Genomic DNA, 15,033 nt, shown 5'->3' on the forward strand with positions numbered 1-15,033 from the left:
GGACATTTGCAACATGGCCCATTCCTCCAGTCAGGACCTACACTGCTGATGAGTGATGATGCTCATACTGCATATGCTCAGCTCGACCCTTCAACCTTCTGGAAAAAATCGGACATGTGACCATTCCGTCTGGGCAAACCAAATCTCAAGATGAAAAAGTATTCTTTTTAATGTTCAGATTAGAACTGTTTGCGTGAACCATTATACACGTATATCTTCAAATCGGGGCTTTCTGAGCTTCTTAAAGGCATTGCTAGCGAGCGTACAATTCAAATTTAATGGATTAATAAGGACCTGTTTCAATAGCCACCTTTTAAAGTAGATGCTGTCCGACTAGACCACAATGTAGCCTACATTGAAATATAAAACTAATAATTAGAATAACAACAATAATAAATAATAAACGCGGTTAGTTACGCATTACTTGGAAATATGTTCCAATTTAGTCTTTATACGGTTAAATTAAATGTTCGCGCACACAAACAAACCTTGCAGTTCAGTTGAAAGAAGTGCGCACAAGAATTTCACTAGGCTACTTTTTCAGCATCTAGTTTTATTATTTAAAATATTTTGCCAGTTTAACTTTTTAAAGACTCTGTTTGTTCACAAATAAAGGAAATAAATTGCGTTATAGAATATATTTGTTTTACATTTTTATTAATGTTGTAACTGTCCCTGTGAAGTGTGAAGACATTGGACTTTGTCTGTTCAAGTGTAAATTGTGCGTATATGATCATGCATACGCATGTTACAGCAGTGTAGGTGGGAAGCTGACAGATGTGGGTTTAAAATATACAAACTTTGTCATATGTATGGTATCAGTGTTTATTATATTAACAGTATTTTATTTGTTGTATAAAACTGCTAAACGTTGTACGTCATATTGGAGTAATTATCGCCATTGCAGTGCATATTGTAAATGTTTACTTGCAAAGCTAAAAATATTTTTTTAGATAATGCCATGACAGTAGTCACTCTTACAGTGAATAATGAATCTGTGAGGATTGTTTGTGATGACAATGATGACAATTTGTATGTGATTATGTGTAAAACTTCCCACCCTTGGCATTTTTGCACAAATTTCCCGAGACCAACATTTTGCAGTCTACTTGGCACTGAGGTCCACCACTAAATGCTGGTAGGCCATGGTTTTTCCCTTAAAACTGGCTGCGAGCAGAATATCCTTATTGTCGACCGAGACCAGGCTAAACCCTCGAGGTGCAAGCATGTTCAATTCCTGGAAAGGCTGGAACCTCTGAGTGAGGTCATCCCACAGATAGATCCGAGAGAAGGAATAATCGCTCCCCAGCAGAAGGTACTGCCTCACTCCGACACTGAACGGATACACGGCCATGGACCCCCGTGACGGCAGGGTTTGAATCTCCACAAACCGTTGGCTGTCCCACCGCAGGATCTTTGAGTCTCCTATGAAGCGTGTGAGGCAGAGATACAGCACTTTTCGCAACCAGAAGTGCTTGACCATCTGCACGTCGCCGGAATCGGTGATCTGGGTCTGGTAGACAAATTGCCGCTGGCTGCGGTTCCACTGATACACCACCGGGGGCTGGGAGGCGCTAGAGAGTATGAGGCGAGGTTTGCCGTCCATTTCTAGAAAGTCAATATGAGTGTCGCGGTGCCAGGGATGGAGTGACTGGTGTGAGTAAAAGCCGTTACTGTTCCAGCGGTACAGGCTGGTGGAACCAGCTTTGGAGCTATCAACCACAGCAAAATACCAATCTCCTTCAATCTGGAACGTCTCAATGAAATTGGGTTTACGGACACGGGTGGTGTCGATGTCCTGGATTTTGACGAATCGTAATGGGCCCTCCTCCCATCTGACGACGACAACAAGATCAGTGGTCAAAATAATACTTATAATATATAAATACAGACAAATTGAACAAAACAAAACTCCACAAGTTAATAGTTTACTTATGAATAATGACTCAAAATTGCAAAAAAAACTCCGCAATAATAATAACAAATTGACGTACTTGTAGATATGGGATCCTCCAAAAAGCTGGGCTACAACCATGTAGAGAGTGTTGTTGATAACCACAGGTTTGCAGTAGACAGCAGAACGAGCTGGAATACACACAAACACACAATAGCATTTGATATTTCGCTGTCGTCCTTCTGAATCCTTGCATCTCCATATTTCGTGTTTTTAATTTTTGTGTGGCAATATCAAACCACTAAAAAGGATTTAAAATTGCTTGTCAACTGTGGCGACACAATATTTGATCATTCAAAAAGTACAGTGTTCTCACCATTTCCTGAAGACAAGGGAATTTGGACAAAGTTGTGATTCACAGATCTTGTGAAAAACTCATTTCCACTTAGACACAAAAGTGTGTCAACTTCCCTTTTACTATCAAAAAACTCCATCAACGTTGTTTCTGTCGCATTGTTGTCCATTGCAATGCATCCAGCATTTGGAATAAAGCTCATGGTCCAGGAATATAGGCAAACAAGCTCGGTTTTCCTGCACAAAGACCGATGCCGTATGTCCGCTAAAATCTCAGCCAGCTCTGTTACATCCGGCGCACGTAAGGTCCATAGGAAACAATGGCGTTTTTCACTCGCCTACTAGAAGATGCACCTCGGATTTCAGTCAACGACACAAGTCTTTTTTCCCAAACACTACATCATACAATACAAATGATCTCAGCACAATGAGATCGTAAGTGGCTAAGCTGGCTGCCATTTTAGCGGAAGTACGTCATCACTATGCATATGCCACATTAAGTAACAAAACATAAAATGAGAACTCTGTGGTTTTCGACTTACATGTGATGTTGTAATGTGTCTTGAAAAGCATGTTCACATGATCCCAAATGAACACGGTGCAGATTCCGGTGTTGGGCTGAGCGAAAACCACATACTGGTCATCGCTGAACTCGTATGACTCCACAGATAGAGACTGGAAGGAGTATGTCTCATATCCTGCAAAATCTTAATGAGCAGAAGATTAAGCTTCAGAGGAACTGCAATGATTTACATTATAGTGCTTGTAAGTTTACGAATCCCTTGCAGGATCAGTAAGATGTTTCGAATTTTCTTTTTCATTTGGCATGACATGGATGAAGCTTCATAATAACATATTAAAGAACCAGTCGGTGAAATTTAGTTGCATCTAGTGGTGAGGTTGTGAATTGCAAACAACGGCTCACTCCACCCGTCCCTTTCAAAGCACTACAGTGACTGACACAGCACTAAGATCTCATCACGGTTTTCCTTTGCTCAAGGAGAAAACTTATTTAGGAAATGCGTTCTGTAGAGCAGTGTGTCCATTAAGGGCTACTGTAGAAACAAAATGGCGAATTCCATGCAAGGGGACCCGCGGTGTATGTAGATAGAAATAGCTCATTCTAAGGTAATAAAAATGTAACAGCTCTGAAGATGTATTTATGTATATTATATTGCATTTCTATCAATAGATCTTACAGTACAAACTGGTACTTTATCAAATCTGAACAATTCTCATGATGTGAGTTTACCTGCACTGATACAGTTGAAGTCACGTGGAGTGAGGTCATGAATGCGTCGGCCCTGGAACTCAAAAGGGCTGGCACAGTATATTGCTGGAACTGACGCGTTGCTCTTCTCCATCCAGTCAACCAACCATTTAATCTTACAGTCACAACGAAAAGAGTTTCCTCGCAGGTCTCTGCACAGAGGAAAGCGAGAAATACCATGAAAAGATATGTGAACCCTGATCTGCGAGGTATTGTTTAGTACATACAGGTCTGTGAGGATGTCCAGGTATTTGAAGAGATCTCTGGGCAGAAGCTCGAGGTTGTTGTTGGAAAGAGATCTGACAGAAAGAGACGATATCCAAATCAGAGAGGCATACCATTACCCTTTTTATAATAGTTTAGACTCCTTTATTATACCCACCACCCAAGAAAGTACAATGGATGACACATATGCTACATCATAGACCGGTGATGTATTACTGTATGGAGGGCGTTGATGTGTCTGAACAAGGATATAATTCAAAGACACTAGAAATTTTGTTTAAGAACTGAAAACTGGCTGATTGTCCCCCTTCATGTAAAAGGACATCAAAACACAAGGAACGTTTCAGCATCGTTTAAAAAATGTTTTAGGGACCACAACATCAAAAATGATGTGCTCTTTAAGTCATGTAAATACCTTTCTCCATAATTTTACTTATTAAAATAATTTAACCAATTTCATTCCCTTCAAGTTATGTCAAATGCAATTAGATTTTTAAAGGCAGTTTAATGTAATTTTCACTCAAGTGTCTTTTGGCACATTTTTTTAAACTGCTATTAAACTGAAGTTTTCAAGTGGAATTTTATACAGTGTGAAATGAATCATCTATTCTTTTACAACTAATAAAGTTTATTCAAAGCAGTGGAAAAACTTAAGAGACCATTCTAAATTTTCATTTATACAGCATTTCTAGATGTATTGTGGCCATTCCAGTCCTGTGTTTGTTGAATTTCAACAAAATCAAACGTCATGCAACAGCAATTTGAAAGACTGAAAGCACGACAAGACACGTGAAAACTGCGATAATAAAATTCAGGTTATCACATTAAATGTGTTTGGAACATTTCATAAATGCATGTTGCATTGCTGAAAAGTAAATAAATAGTAACGTGTTTTCTTTGCCGTATTTGATATTGGAAAAAAAATAAGCAGCATCTTTTCTGTTATGTTGTTTTTAAATTTTCTGCAAATCAATTCAAATCGAAACAATGTTTTTATTGAAATTAGAGAGAAACATTGTTTTTACTTCACAGAATGAAACGAAATTACAATTTTATCTGAACGCAAATAAATAATAAATTCAGAAAAACTGAAAATAATCTTCAAATGGTCTCTTGATTTTTTCCGCTGCGTTATTTGATAGTGCATTCTCAACAAATCGTACGGGAGAAAGGGGGTGGGATTTGTTCCGGGTTACATCATTTAATGCAGAAGACACGAGAAATACATACAGATGTGTTAGGGATTTCAGTCCTCTGAACGTGTGTTTGGACAGTGCCTGGATGTCATTGTTTTCAATAAATCTGTAAGAAATGTGGGCGAGAAAGAAATAGAAGAGTAATGTGGGAATTCAGTTAATAATTGAAGGAACACAAACAAGTTTAACCAAGAACCCATTTATCAGACGGCCACATAATGGATATTTGTACATAGGACTGTCGGGTAGAAGTCATTAAAAAGATTTAGGAGTGTGCAATCGGACAGAGATGTATAACATTAGGATGAGGTATTGATCAAGTTGCCTCTCCTCTGCCTTCCTGGATTTATAATAAACAGTAAAGACGCAGAAGAATGCTAGAAGCTATACCTTCCGGGTAGATTCATGCATCAAAGCACCGAGGAAGACTATTAGGGTTTGGGTCCACTGCAGAGATGTCTTATTAAAGCTTTTAGCTTAATGACATGGAGATTGCGAGTGTTTTCATTACTGCTAAAAGCGTTTGGCAATAGCTAGGATATGCCCTCTCTCTCTTTTTCTATCTCTATCTCATTCACTCTCGGCAGTCATTGCTGACAGTGCTTTGGCCTGAGAGACCACGCTACCTGAATCTTAAGGAGTGTTCGCAGGAATAAGCACATCCTGCATAAAGATGGAAGATACAGGCACGCACATGCCTTCAGTCTCAAGGTCCAAAAAGTTATTATGTAAAGCATTGCTTAGTATTTCATTGAAATGTTCTTTTATTCTAACCAGCGTGCCAGGTTAAGAGGAAATCTGTTTTACTGATCAGTACGGAAAAATGACTTTTAGCGAGTTGGAATTTATGATTTGTCAAGTATTTCATTTCAATAGATGGTTAATTCTTGCCGAAATAATATGAATTTGGCAATAGCAGCTATATTGATTCAACGTCGCGCTTGCAGGAATTCAACCACTGAGAAATGGAAAGCTCAGATAGCAAAAAGAAAACGCATCAAAAAGAAAAACCCAATTTGTTTGTATTTCTGTCTCAGTAAAAGTATGAACATATCTCTAAATTGATTTATTTGTAATAAAAGGAGTAGTATGGGTTTTAATGGAAACTATAATGGCGTCTACTGGTATGTGATGTTGGTGTGATGTCAAATCCTATTGGATAACATTGAATAATCCCCAAAACACCCCTGCTGAAAAAAGTGGAAACCCAATAATTGTGGCCATCACAGAAGTTCCAGTGGTTTCCATTAAAATGAACCATTATGTTTTCACATTAAAACCACTACTAAATAACATTTTTGAATCTGTTTTGGGCATTATTCCAATAGGATTTAACATCCCACCAATAGAATCCATCAAACACCCATAGAACCATTACAGTTTTGATTCAAACCAACACAAATCCCTTTAAACCATTAAAATCATTAAAACGTCTTCATTGTTTTTCCTGCTGAAAAAACAATAAACTGCTGAAAAAAACAATAGAAACCCTTTACGAAGTTATAATGGTTTGAATAATGCCCAAATCACATGATGGTTTTAGTGGGAAAAGCTTATGGTTCATAATGGTATCTTATTGGAAACCATTATGACATCTTTAATGGTTTCTATTGTGGTTTTTCATCAGGGATTTTAATGCGAAAAGCTAATTGTTCATAATGAAAACCATTAGAACTTCTGTAACGGTTTCTGCCGGGTTTCTATGGTATAGTTCTTCAGCAGGGGAGATACGTTAACAATGAGAATATCTTAACTTTTCAATCTTGAACAAAACTATGATCTTATATTTTTTATGCATTTAAAGCGAATCCCAATTTTCCAAAAACACAGAAAACATACTTACAGGTATTGCAGGTGTCCAAGGCCAGCAAATGCATCATCAGAAATGAAAGAGAATGTGTTGGAGTTCAAGAGCCTGAGCAAAATGAAGAGAGAGGGACACGTGCTTTAACTTTCATTGATATATCTGTATTGTTTTCATTTTTTTGATAAGGACACAAGTACTTTGGAATAGATATTACATGTACACTACTGCATAATACAGAACATGTCAGACCTGTCTGAATTGGTGGTCATTGTTCATTGTTGAACAATGTCCACTGCCTGTCCATGTACATTATACGATTGCACCCCTTTAGCGTTAACATTTAGTTACGTACATGATTCTATTTATATATATATAATGACTTTTATACTGTTAACTGTAAGGATGAATTGTATCTGTACTTAAAACGAATACACTATCAATACATTATTTCATTAGATAGTCTTAGACAAAAATATTGGCACCCTTGGTAAATGTGAGCAAAGAATGCTGTGAAAATACATCTGCTTTGTTTCTCCCTTTGATCTTTTATTCAAAACATCTACAAAATTCCACCATTTCATTAAACTAAAACAATTGTAAGTGGGGTAAATATCATATAATGAAGCAAATGTTTTTCTCCATGACATGTTGGCTTGTATTCAATACGGGGAGAGACCTCCAGACAATATTTCTCCAGATCCTTTCGGTTAACTCCACCCATTTTGTACAGGATATTGATTTTGTGCTCAGTGACCAATTTTTGTGTTGATTTTAAAGTTAGTTTTAAACCGATGTGCTGAAGTCAGGAGTCGATTTGTTTAATCTGTTGGAATTTCATCAAATCTATCTGAATAAGATGTCCAGGTCCTCTGGTATAAAAGTCGGTCCACAACAATAAAGACCCGGCGGTATATGTCGACGTGGACATGGGGCACTTTTTTATCTCTGTGTGCACCGAACCCATCTTGTGTTAATGCATTTCATATGGCCATAGAACCCAATCCTGGTTGAAGTTTATTTACATTTACATTTATGCATTTGGCAGACGCTTTTATCCAAAGCGAATTGCATTGCATTGAGAGATATTTGACTTGGGTGGGGGGGCTAATGATCATGGCCAACGTATATTAGCCAATAACATTTATTTCATAATGTGACCCCCGCCCCAAACTTTCAATTGTGTTACTTCACTGAAACATTGTATTTTAGTGAAGGTTTAAATAAAAGATCAAAAGGAGAAACAATGCAGATTTATTTTCACAGCCTTCTATTTACCATGGGTGCCAATATTTATTGTCCATGACTATATTGCATTCTGAACATTTTGTATTTAATTTGTTGACTGAATCAGTGCGTAAAGAACTGGCATGCTGTCATTTGAAAACAAACTTGTCTCTGTCTGTCTTTCTCACACATACAGGGAGGACAGAGATGCTGTTGTTGTGTGAGCGTGGGCAGTCTTTAAATGCAGGGTCTGTCACTGATACCCTGCTCACGCATACACACGCACGTGACAGACACCCCTTTCCAAACTCTATACTTTCGCAGCTTCAAACGCAGCCAAAGACCAGAATAGATTAGTACTCACAAAAACTGCAATAGGTGCATGTGGGAAAAAGCTCCCTCGAGAATAGTCGTGAAGGCAACGTTCACCATAGTCCTGCGGTGGAAAAAAATGTTATGAGTACCATTGCCGCTGTCCTCTTCCCGTACAGAATCTTTCATACATCGTAAAACATTTCTGTACAAATTACAGCATTATTGGCAATGTACTGTAGATTTAAATTTTTGTAATTTACTGGCAACAGTTTGTTCAAAGATCGTCATTAAACATTAACAACTCATTACAGAAAAAAACTATACAATTTTAGTTGGAGTCTTCAAATTGTACTTTTAATTTGGACTTCTTTGGTCGTTGGAACAATATGTTAAGATACATTTGTTGTGGCAAAGTAAACTAAGCTAAAATAATATTAAATGATGACAATGTTTATTATGGAATTAATATGCCCACTAGTCATAAGTGTGTTGTATTGTGCAAATGAATGCTGCAGTATGAGGTTAAAGCAGTGATATGGATTTTCTATTCACAAACTATTGAAAGACTTAGACACACAAAGAATCAGTGTATGAAACTCAACAATAGTAACAATCAACAACAAAATAACCTTCATGACTCCCAGCATGCATTGCAGTTGATCTGTTTGTTTGAATTGGTTGGATGATTGTCACCATTTTCGAGGTTTGTATGATGAGTGTTGATGTCAAAGTATGTCAAGCATGTAAAGTTTGATCGAGTGCTCGTGCATTTGCTAGCCACAGCACTCTTATCAGTCATGAATGGCCCCATTTTATTTCATCAAATGTAAATATTTCATTATGGCTTAACAACTATCACAACAGTAACTTTGACTGAATTGACATTGTCGTTTAGCAGGCGCTTTTATCCAGAATTCAGGGAGCAATCAGCCTTGTGTCATAATAGAGCAATAAAGTTACTAGTTTCATCAAAAGCCAGTCCACTACCTGTTGAGAGAATATAGAGGGTTAGTGTCAAGTGTTTGCCGAAGAGATGGGTTTTAAGTAGGTTTTTGAAGGTTGTAAGAGATGTGGTTGACCGGACCGACTTAGGAAGAATGTTCCACCAGGAAGGAGTTGTGAAGGAGAATGAGCATGAAGGGGATTTAGTGCCCGTGAATCGAGATGTAGATCTGGGTGTCGTCCGCATAACAGTGATACGAGAAGCCATGTGGCCATATGATGGGTCATAAGGATGTCATGTAGATGGAAAAAAGCAAGCGGTCCAAGCCCCGATCCCTGGTGAGAATTCTTCTCACCATCTCTTTCTTTATTGACAAGAGTGTGATTCTTGAAACACTCTTGTCAATACTGAAAGAGATTTCATGCAAATTCTGATCAGAATAATGGTGGTTTCATTAAATTTCAACATTAATTGCAGGTGTAAACGTGATATTGGTCCAGTGCAATTACAGAGATCACATGGACATCAATATCAGACGTTCAGAAGTCATAAAAATATATTGCAAAAACGTTCGTTCTGGCGCCTCAGGGAACGTCTTTTTAACGTCATCAACGACGTAGAAAAGACGTCTTTCGGACATGGCTTTGTTTGGTGGGTAGGTGCATAACTACAGCACAAATGTTTACAGTGTATGGTTGTACATGCAAACACATTGTAAAAAGAGTAGATATTAACTACAGTCCTCTTAAGGTAAACTGCTCAGGTAATATGAAAATAATGTAAATAATAAGAAAGTGCCCTAATTCATCCGAATTCTTCCTACATTGAGTCAAGTACAGCTTTTTCTTACAGTTACTCTGCACACCTGGATAGATCTCGCAATCCAATGCCCAATTTAATCATTAGAAAGTAGGACACAGATTTTTCTTAGGTCTTACATTTTCAAAGAATAAGGGCAAAGTCAAAGAGCAGAACTCTCTAACAGAACAAAAATGGAAAAGAAATCCTCGTTTTATAAAAACTACATTATGTCCAACATGAAGGCGTTTATACATTTTTATCTTTAGTATGCAGACAAGCAAGTAAAGCTGTTCAGAAACCTCACATGATCACTTGTCTTCAGGGCAGATAAATCTTTACTTAACTGAATAGTATGAAATTGAGTGAAAACTTAATGCAGTTAAGTATTGCTTATAAAAACACAAACAAAATGTATTCGGGGAAAACTGAAAACTAAAGAATCCAGATCCTTGGACAACTGTGCTCTCAAATACATTGAGTTTGTGGTTGAGGGAGAGCCTCAGTAAGGGCACTTCATATAGTCTAAGCACTGACATAAGAGAACAAGAGCGAGCAGGTTTACCACAACCTCATAATCCTAACATTAAGCCTAATGTTTAGACTTAAAGGGACAGTTACCCGAACACAAAAGAAGATATTTTGAGAAATAATCCATACAAGAAAAAACAATGTTGTTTGATTACCAACGTTCTTCAAAATACCTTCTTTTGTGTTCTGAAGAAGAAAGAAACACATACTTGTGTGGAATGGCTGTACATGATGAAATAATTTTCATTTTTGGGTGAACTATCTCTTTGAAAAATCACTATGAATTGCAATGTAAAAGCAATATTCAACCCTATGGTAAAGGTGCTTAAACAAGTGTGAATTCCCGCTTTGGATGATGTCACAACAAAATCTTAAAGAAATGCAGTGACGTAAAACTAACTCAATATCTCTTCAAGGAATGTTCATTCTTTTGTGGGTCATGTCGTCATAATGAAATCCAAAGTGACTTATGAGAGAGCATTTAACATTTTGTCAACAATCCAAAGCGACTTAATGTACATGTACAATGCAATACATTTATACATTTGAGCATTTCATGGGTTCCCTGGGCATCAAACCCACAACCTTTACATTGCTCTAACTGTAGGAAGACTCTAAGAGATATAGCCGTGTCAACTCGCCACCGTTTCCCCTTCTTTAGACGTTCCACGTCACTCAATGATTTACGAAAGCCACGATGAACGACTAAATACGAAGTTCCGTAATAAACTGGCTGACTTACATCCTTCAACATGTCAGTACTCACAATGAGATGATTCCTGGTGGGAAGCTCTTGGGAATGGCTTTGGTGTCCACGCAGAAGGCACTGTCTTTAGTACAGGAGCAGGTCGCTGGACATTTCGGGATTTTGGGAGCTTTGCGGCCCACTGCGAACCCAAGCACACAGAAAAGAAGCACCCAAACAGACAGTCGCCAATCTTGCCATCGCAGTGTCCGCATGGGCCTCGCAACCACCATCATCACCACCTTCTCTTCTCCTGTCAGGTTCTCTCAGTTAGGGAAGACGGATGGCTGGAGAGGAGGAAGAGGTGCTGTCGTCTCGCAGGAGAGGTGAGGCGATGCTGTTCTCAGAGAGCGAGTCGCTCACAGATAGAGTGAGGCTGGTCTTCCCCGGGTGCGTGTATGAGCGCGCATTAGCTTTTTTCTCACTGTGGTCTGCAGTTCTCTCTCTCTTTCTCTCAGCGTTGCAGCTGTCAGAGTACAGACTGCAGGAGTGTGTGTCAGCCAGGGCTGTTGTGTGCACATGCTGCCTCAGACCAGAGACACTGAATTATTCACAGTAACGTGGACTAACACTTCAGCACAGAGATGGGTTATCACAGGCCTGGAAGAGGGTCCTGACCTGAAGTATTAAACATTGATAGTGTGCTTTTACTTTTCGAAGAGAACGGACACATGATTTACGACCGGCTCTGCATTGGTAGCAGGACACACTGCGGTACTGCTGGATGCAGAATGCAGCTATGCTGACCTCATTTTATTAAATATGACATTGAGCTACCAGTTTTAAACAATATCTGATAAAACAAATAGACAGACATAAACTCTATGTTTTATAGACATTATTCTCTTTCATCACTTTTGTTCACACCCATTGAAAATGTCCAGCTGACTCTTATAACAAAAGTAGATCTTTGAGATTTATTTGAGTTACTACACAGTTTTCGTTGTGTGTTATGTGTGTGTTGTGTGTGTTATCACCTTACACTCTTAAAAATAAAAGTGCTTCACGATGCCATAGAAGAACGCCTCTTGTCTAAATGGTTCAATAAAGAACCTATAACGGGCAAAGACCTCTTCTGTCAGTTCTGAGTTCTTGGTGGCGAAATACATTTCTTCAGATTATAAAAAGGTAAGAAAGACATGGTTCTTTGAAGAATCTTTGACTGCATGTTTTTTTGTGGAACCAAAAATGGTTCTTCTAAAGCAGTGGTTGTCGAACTGGGGGGTCCCAAGTTGGATTCAGGATTTTGTGGCATTGTTTGAACATTTAGACATTTATCATACCTTTTATGTAAGAAAACACCACCAACCAAAAGTATTGATGTTCCAGCATTGTATAACAGAATTCGTTTTTGGCTAAGTTTAAGATTATAAGCAAAGTGATGCACTCTATACAAAGGGGGCCGTAAAATGGAAACGTTTGAGAATAAAAAACGCTGAAACGCATCTCTTCCGTCAACATGTAGCTGATTGATTTAAACCTCTAATTCTTTTCTGTAAATAAAAAAATGTAAAAAGAAATGTACTAACCTCACTATTCTTAGCTTTGTATACTGTGCTAGGCTTTGATGGACTAGTTTTGATGCACTTATGCATTGTGTTATAATTGCTTCCAATGTTTCCTCATCTATAAGTCGCGTTGGATAAATGCGTCTGCTATATGACTAAATGTATAAATGTAAATGTATAAATGTAGAATCACTGATACATCGTTGTGAAGAACCTTCCCGTGTTCACTCCCGACACATGTTAATGAATTCTGGAGTGTAACTGAATGGTTGCTAGGGTGTTCTGGGCGGTTGCTCATTGGTCCAAATCTAAAGAGACAATCGTATTAATGATATTTTGGGGACATTATTAAAGAAACTTTCTTTAAGTCTTAGGTTTAAGCCTTATGTTGAGATCTGACAATTGAAATCGGAATTGTCATTACTAGGTCCAATCTATCTTTTCAAAGTTCAGTGTTCTAAAATGGATCCTGAAATCGTGTAACCATGGTTACTAAACATAGCGCACACTGAAGATAAAAGGACCAATGACTGTTGAGTAGTTTAAATTTAATACAATGAATAGGCCTATGTTATATTGACATAAATTAATACTAATATAAATTTAATATAAAATAAATTTGCATATTATATCCAAACACAGAACGGAAGTTAACTCTGATGAAACTGTATCCAGTTACTCTTTTGAATCAAAAACATCAGTCAGAGTGATCGGTGTTGTACGTGCCGTGAACGCAAGGGGGCAATAGAGTATCACCTAACAGTTTGAGATTCATGGGTCCTCTACAGAATGAAGAACAAGCTCTTTTTCTTTATTCTCCTGGTCACTCTGTTCTTGGCAGGGCAGTAGTGCCGCGGCAGGCACCGCTGTCACCGGTTGACACCACACCACGCGCACGCCTATTCGACAAGGTACTCCAACCAACACTCCCTCATTTCATTTACAGGTGAGATGGGAAGGATATTTGGCATCTCTTGTGTCCCTTGAGGAGCGAGTCAGAGCCAGAGCATTATAAATGCTTTCCATCTCACAATGCACAGTCAGCAAATTTTCCCACTGGCATAAAATTACCAGCTGTGCTTCTGGAACTGACTTCACAACTTCTGCTTTTCTGCAAATTTTCTGCTGCCAAACATGGTCATGGTCCTTTGAACAGTACGTCCACCTGCCCGTCCGTCCGTCAGTCTGTCTGTCTACAGCATCTATCCATCTTGCAGGTAAACGAAAATGACTTCGCATTTATGCCTGCTTTGGACATTTGGATTTTTATTCACATCGTGAGTCATGACTTCCGTTCTACTTCGAGGGGCTATATAAGCTATTGGTCCTCGTGAATCACTCTCATGGCTCATACACATCGGTACATCGCAGAAAAACCTTATTGAGTTAAGATCCCAAACCCACTTCCCGAATTCATCCTGATGCCAGGTCAAGTGAAAGAGTGCCTGTGTGTGTTTTTTCTGTCTTTATAGAGTTTGGTCAGTGTTTGGGACTCCAACAGAAAGCTTTATGGTTTCCATCTCTTCGGGACAGGTTTAATGGTTTCGCTGCTTTTAGAATATGGATGCGGTTTGGAGACACGGCTTGGTTCATTCAAATCATTCACATCTTTGTTAGGCAGACCAAAGTGCTGTAAAGTACAGGAATGGGCATCCAAGGGCATTTTACAGCAGTACAACTACATCTCAAGTGCAGTGAGGAAGAGGCCTTGAGCATGGTTACCTCCTAAAGGCGAAAATATAGTCGGTTGGTGTCCCAATTTGCATACTATCCACCCTAACAGTATCCAAGATTGGTATTTGGTGAAAATACTATCATGGGCCAATCTGAAATCTAACTTTTGTGATTAAAAACCAGGTCTTGTCTGTCATTTGGATTGACAGAAATTACCATAAAATAGTCTTTTATTTCTGTAAAATTACAGTATTAAATAAAGGAAGATATTCAAAAAAAAATCCCTGTTTTCCTTGTACACTTGCAGTCTTTTTACGTTTTTTAAACCATATTTCAAAGATAATTTTTTTACAGTGATACCCTAACAAATCCACACCTGTGAAAACCTTAAAACATTTCACAAGACATATTTCGAGAGCTGAAAGTTAATAACAAAAGGGAATCTTCTCATTTTCGTTTTTGTATATTTCTATTATATTTTAGCTATGACTGGAGAGGGTCAATCTCAACATACAGCCCTGTTACATTTAGGCATTTGGCAGACGCTTT

General features: G+C 38.3%; 1 protein-coding gene across 1 annotated transcript; it reads right to left on the reverse strand.

Annotated features, from left to right (window-relative positions):
* Nucleotides 1–282: 282 nt before the first annotated feature.
* Nucleotides 283–11,795, reverse strand: lgi3 (leucine-rich repeat LGI family, member 3). The gene is made up of 9 exons (XM_079468369.1): nucleotides 11,324–11,795; nucleotides 8,335–8,406; nucleotides 6,783–6,854; nucleotides 4,974–5,045; nucleotides 3,746–3,817; nucleotides 3,501–3,670; nucleotides 2,791–2,955; nucleotides 1,995–2,085; nucleotides 283–1,835 (listed from the first exon to the last, which is right to left on the reverse strand). The coding sequence occupies exons 1-9, from the start codon at nucleotides 11,536–11,538 to the stop codon at nucleotides 1,106–1,108; spliced, it is 1,659 nt and encodes a 552-aa protein (XP_079324495.1). The 5' UTR covers nucleotides 11,539–11,795; the 3' UTR covers nucleotides 283–1,105.
* Between the last annotated feature and the right edge of the window lie 3,238 nt (nucleotides 11,796–15,033).

Source organism: Barbatula barbatula, assembly GCF_947034865.1.
Source record: "Barbatula barbatula genome assembly, chromosome: 11".
Classification (NCBI taxonomy): domain Eukaryota; kingdom Metazoa; phylum Chordata; class Actinopteri; order Cypriniformes; family Nemacheilidae; genus Barbatula; species Barbatula barbatula.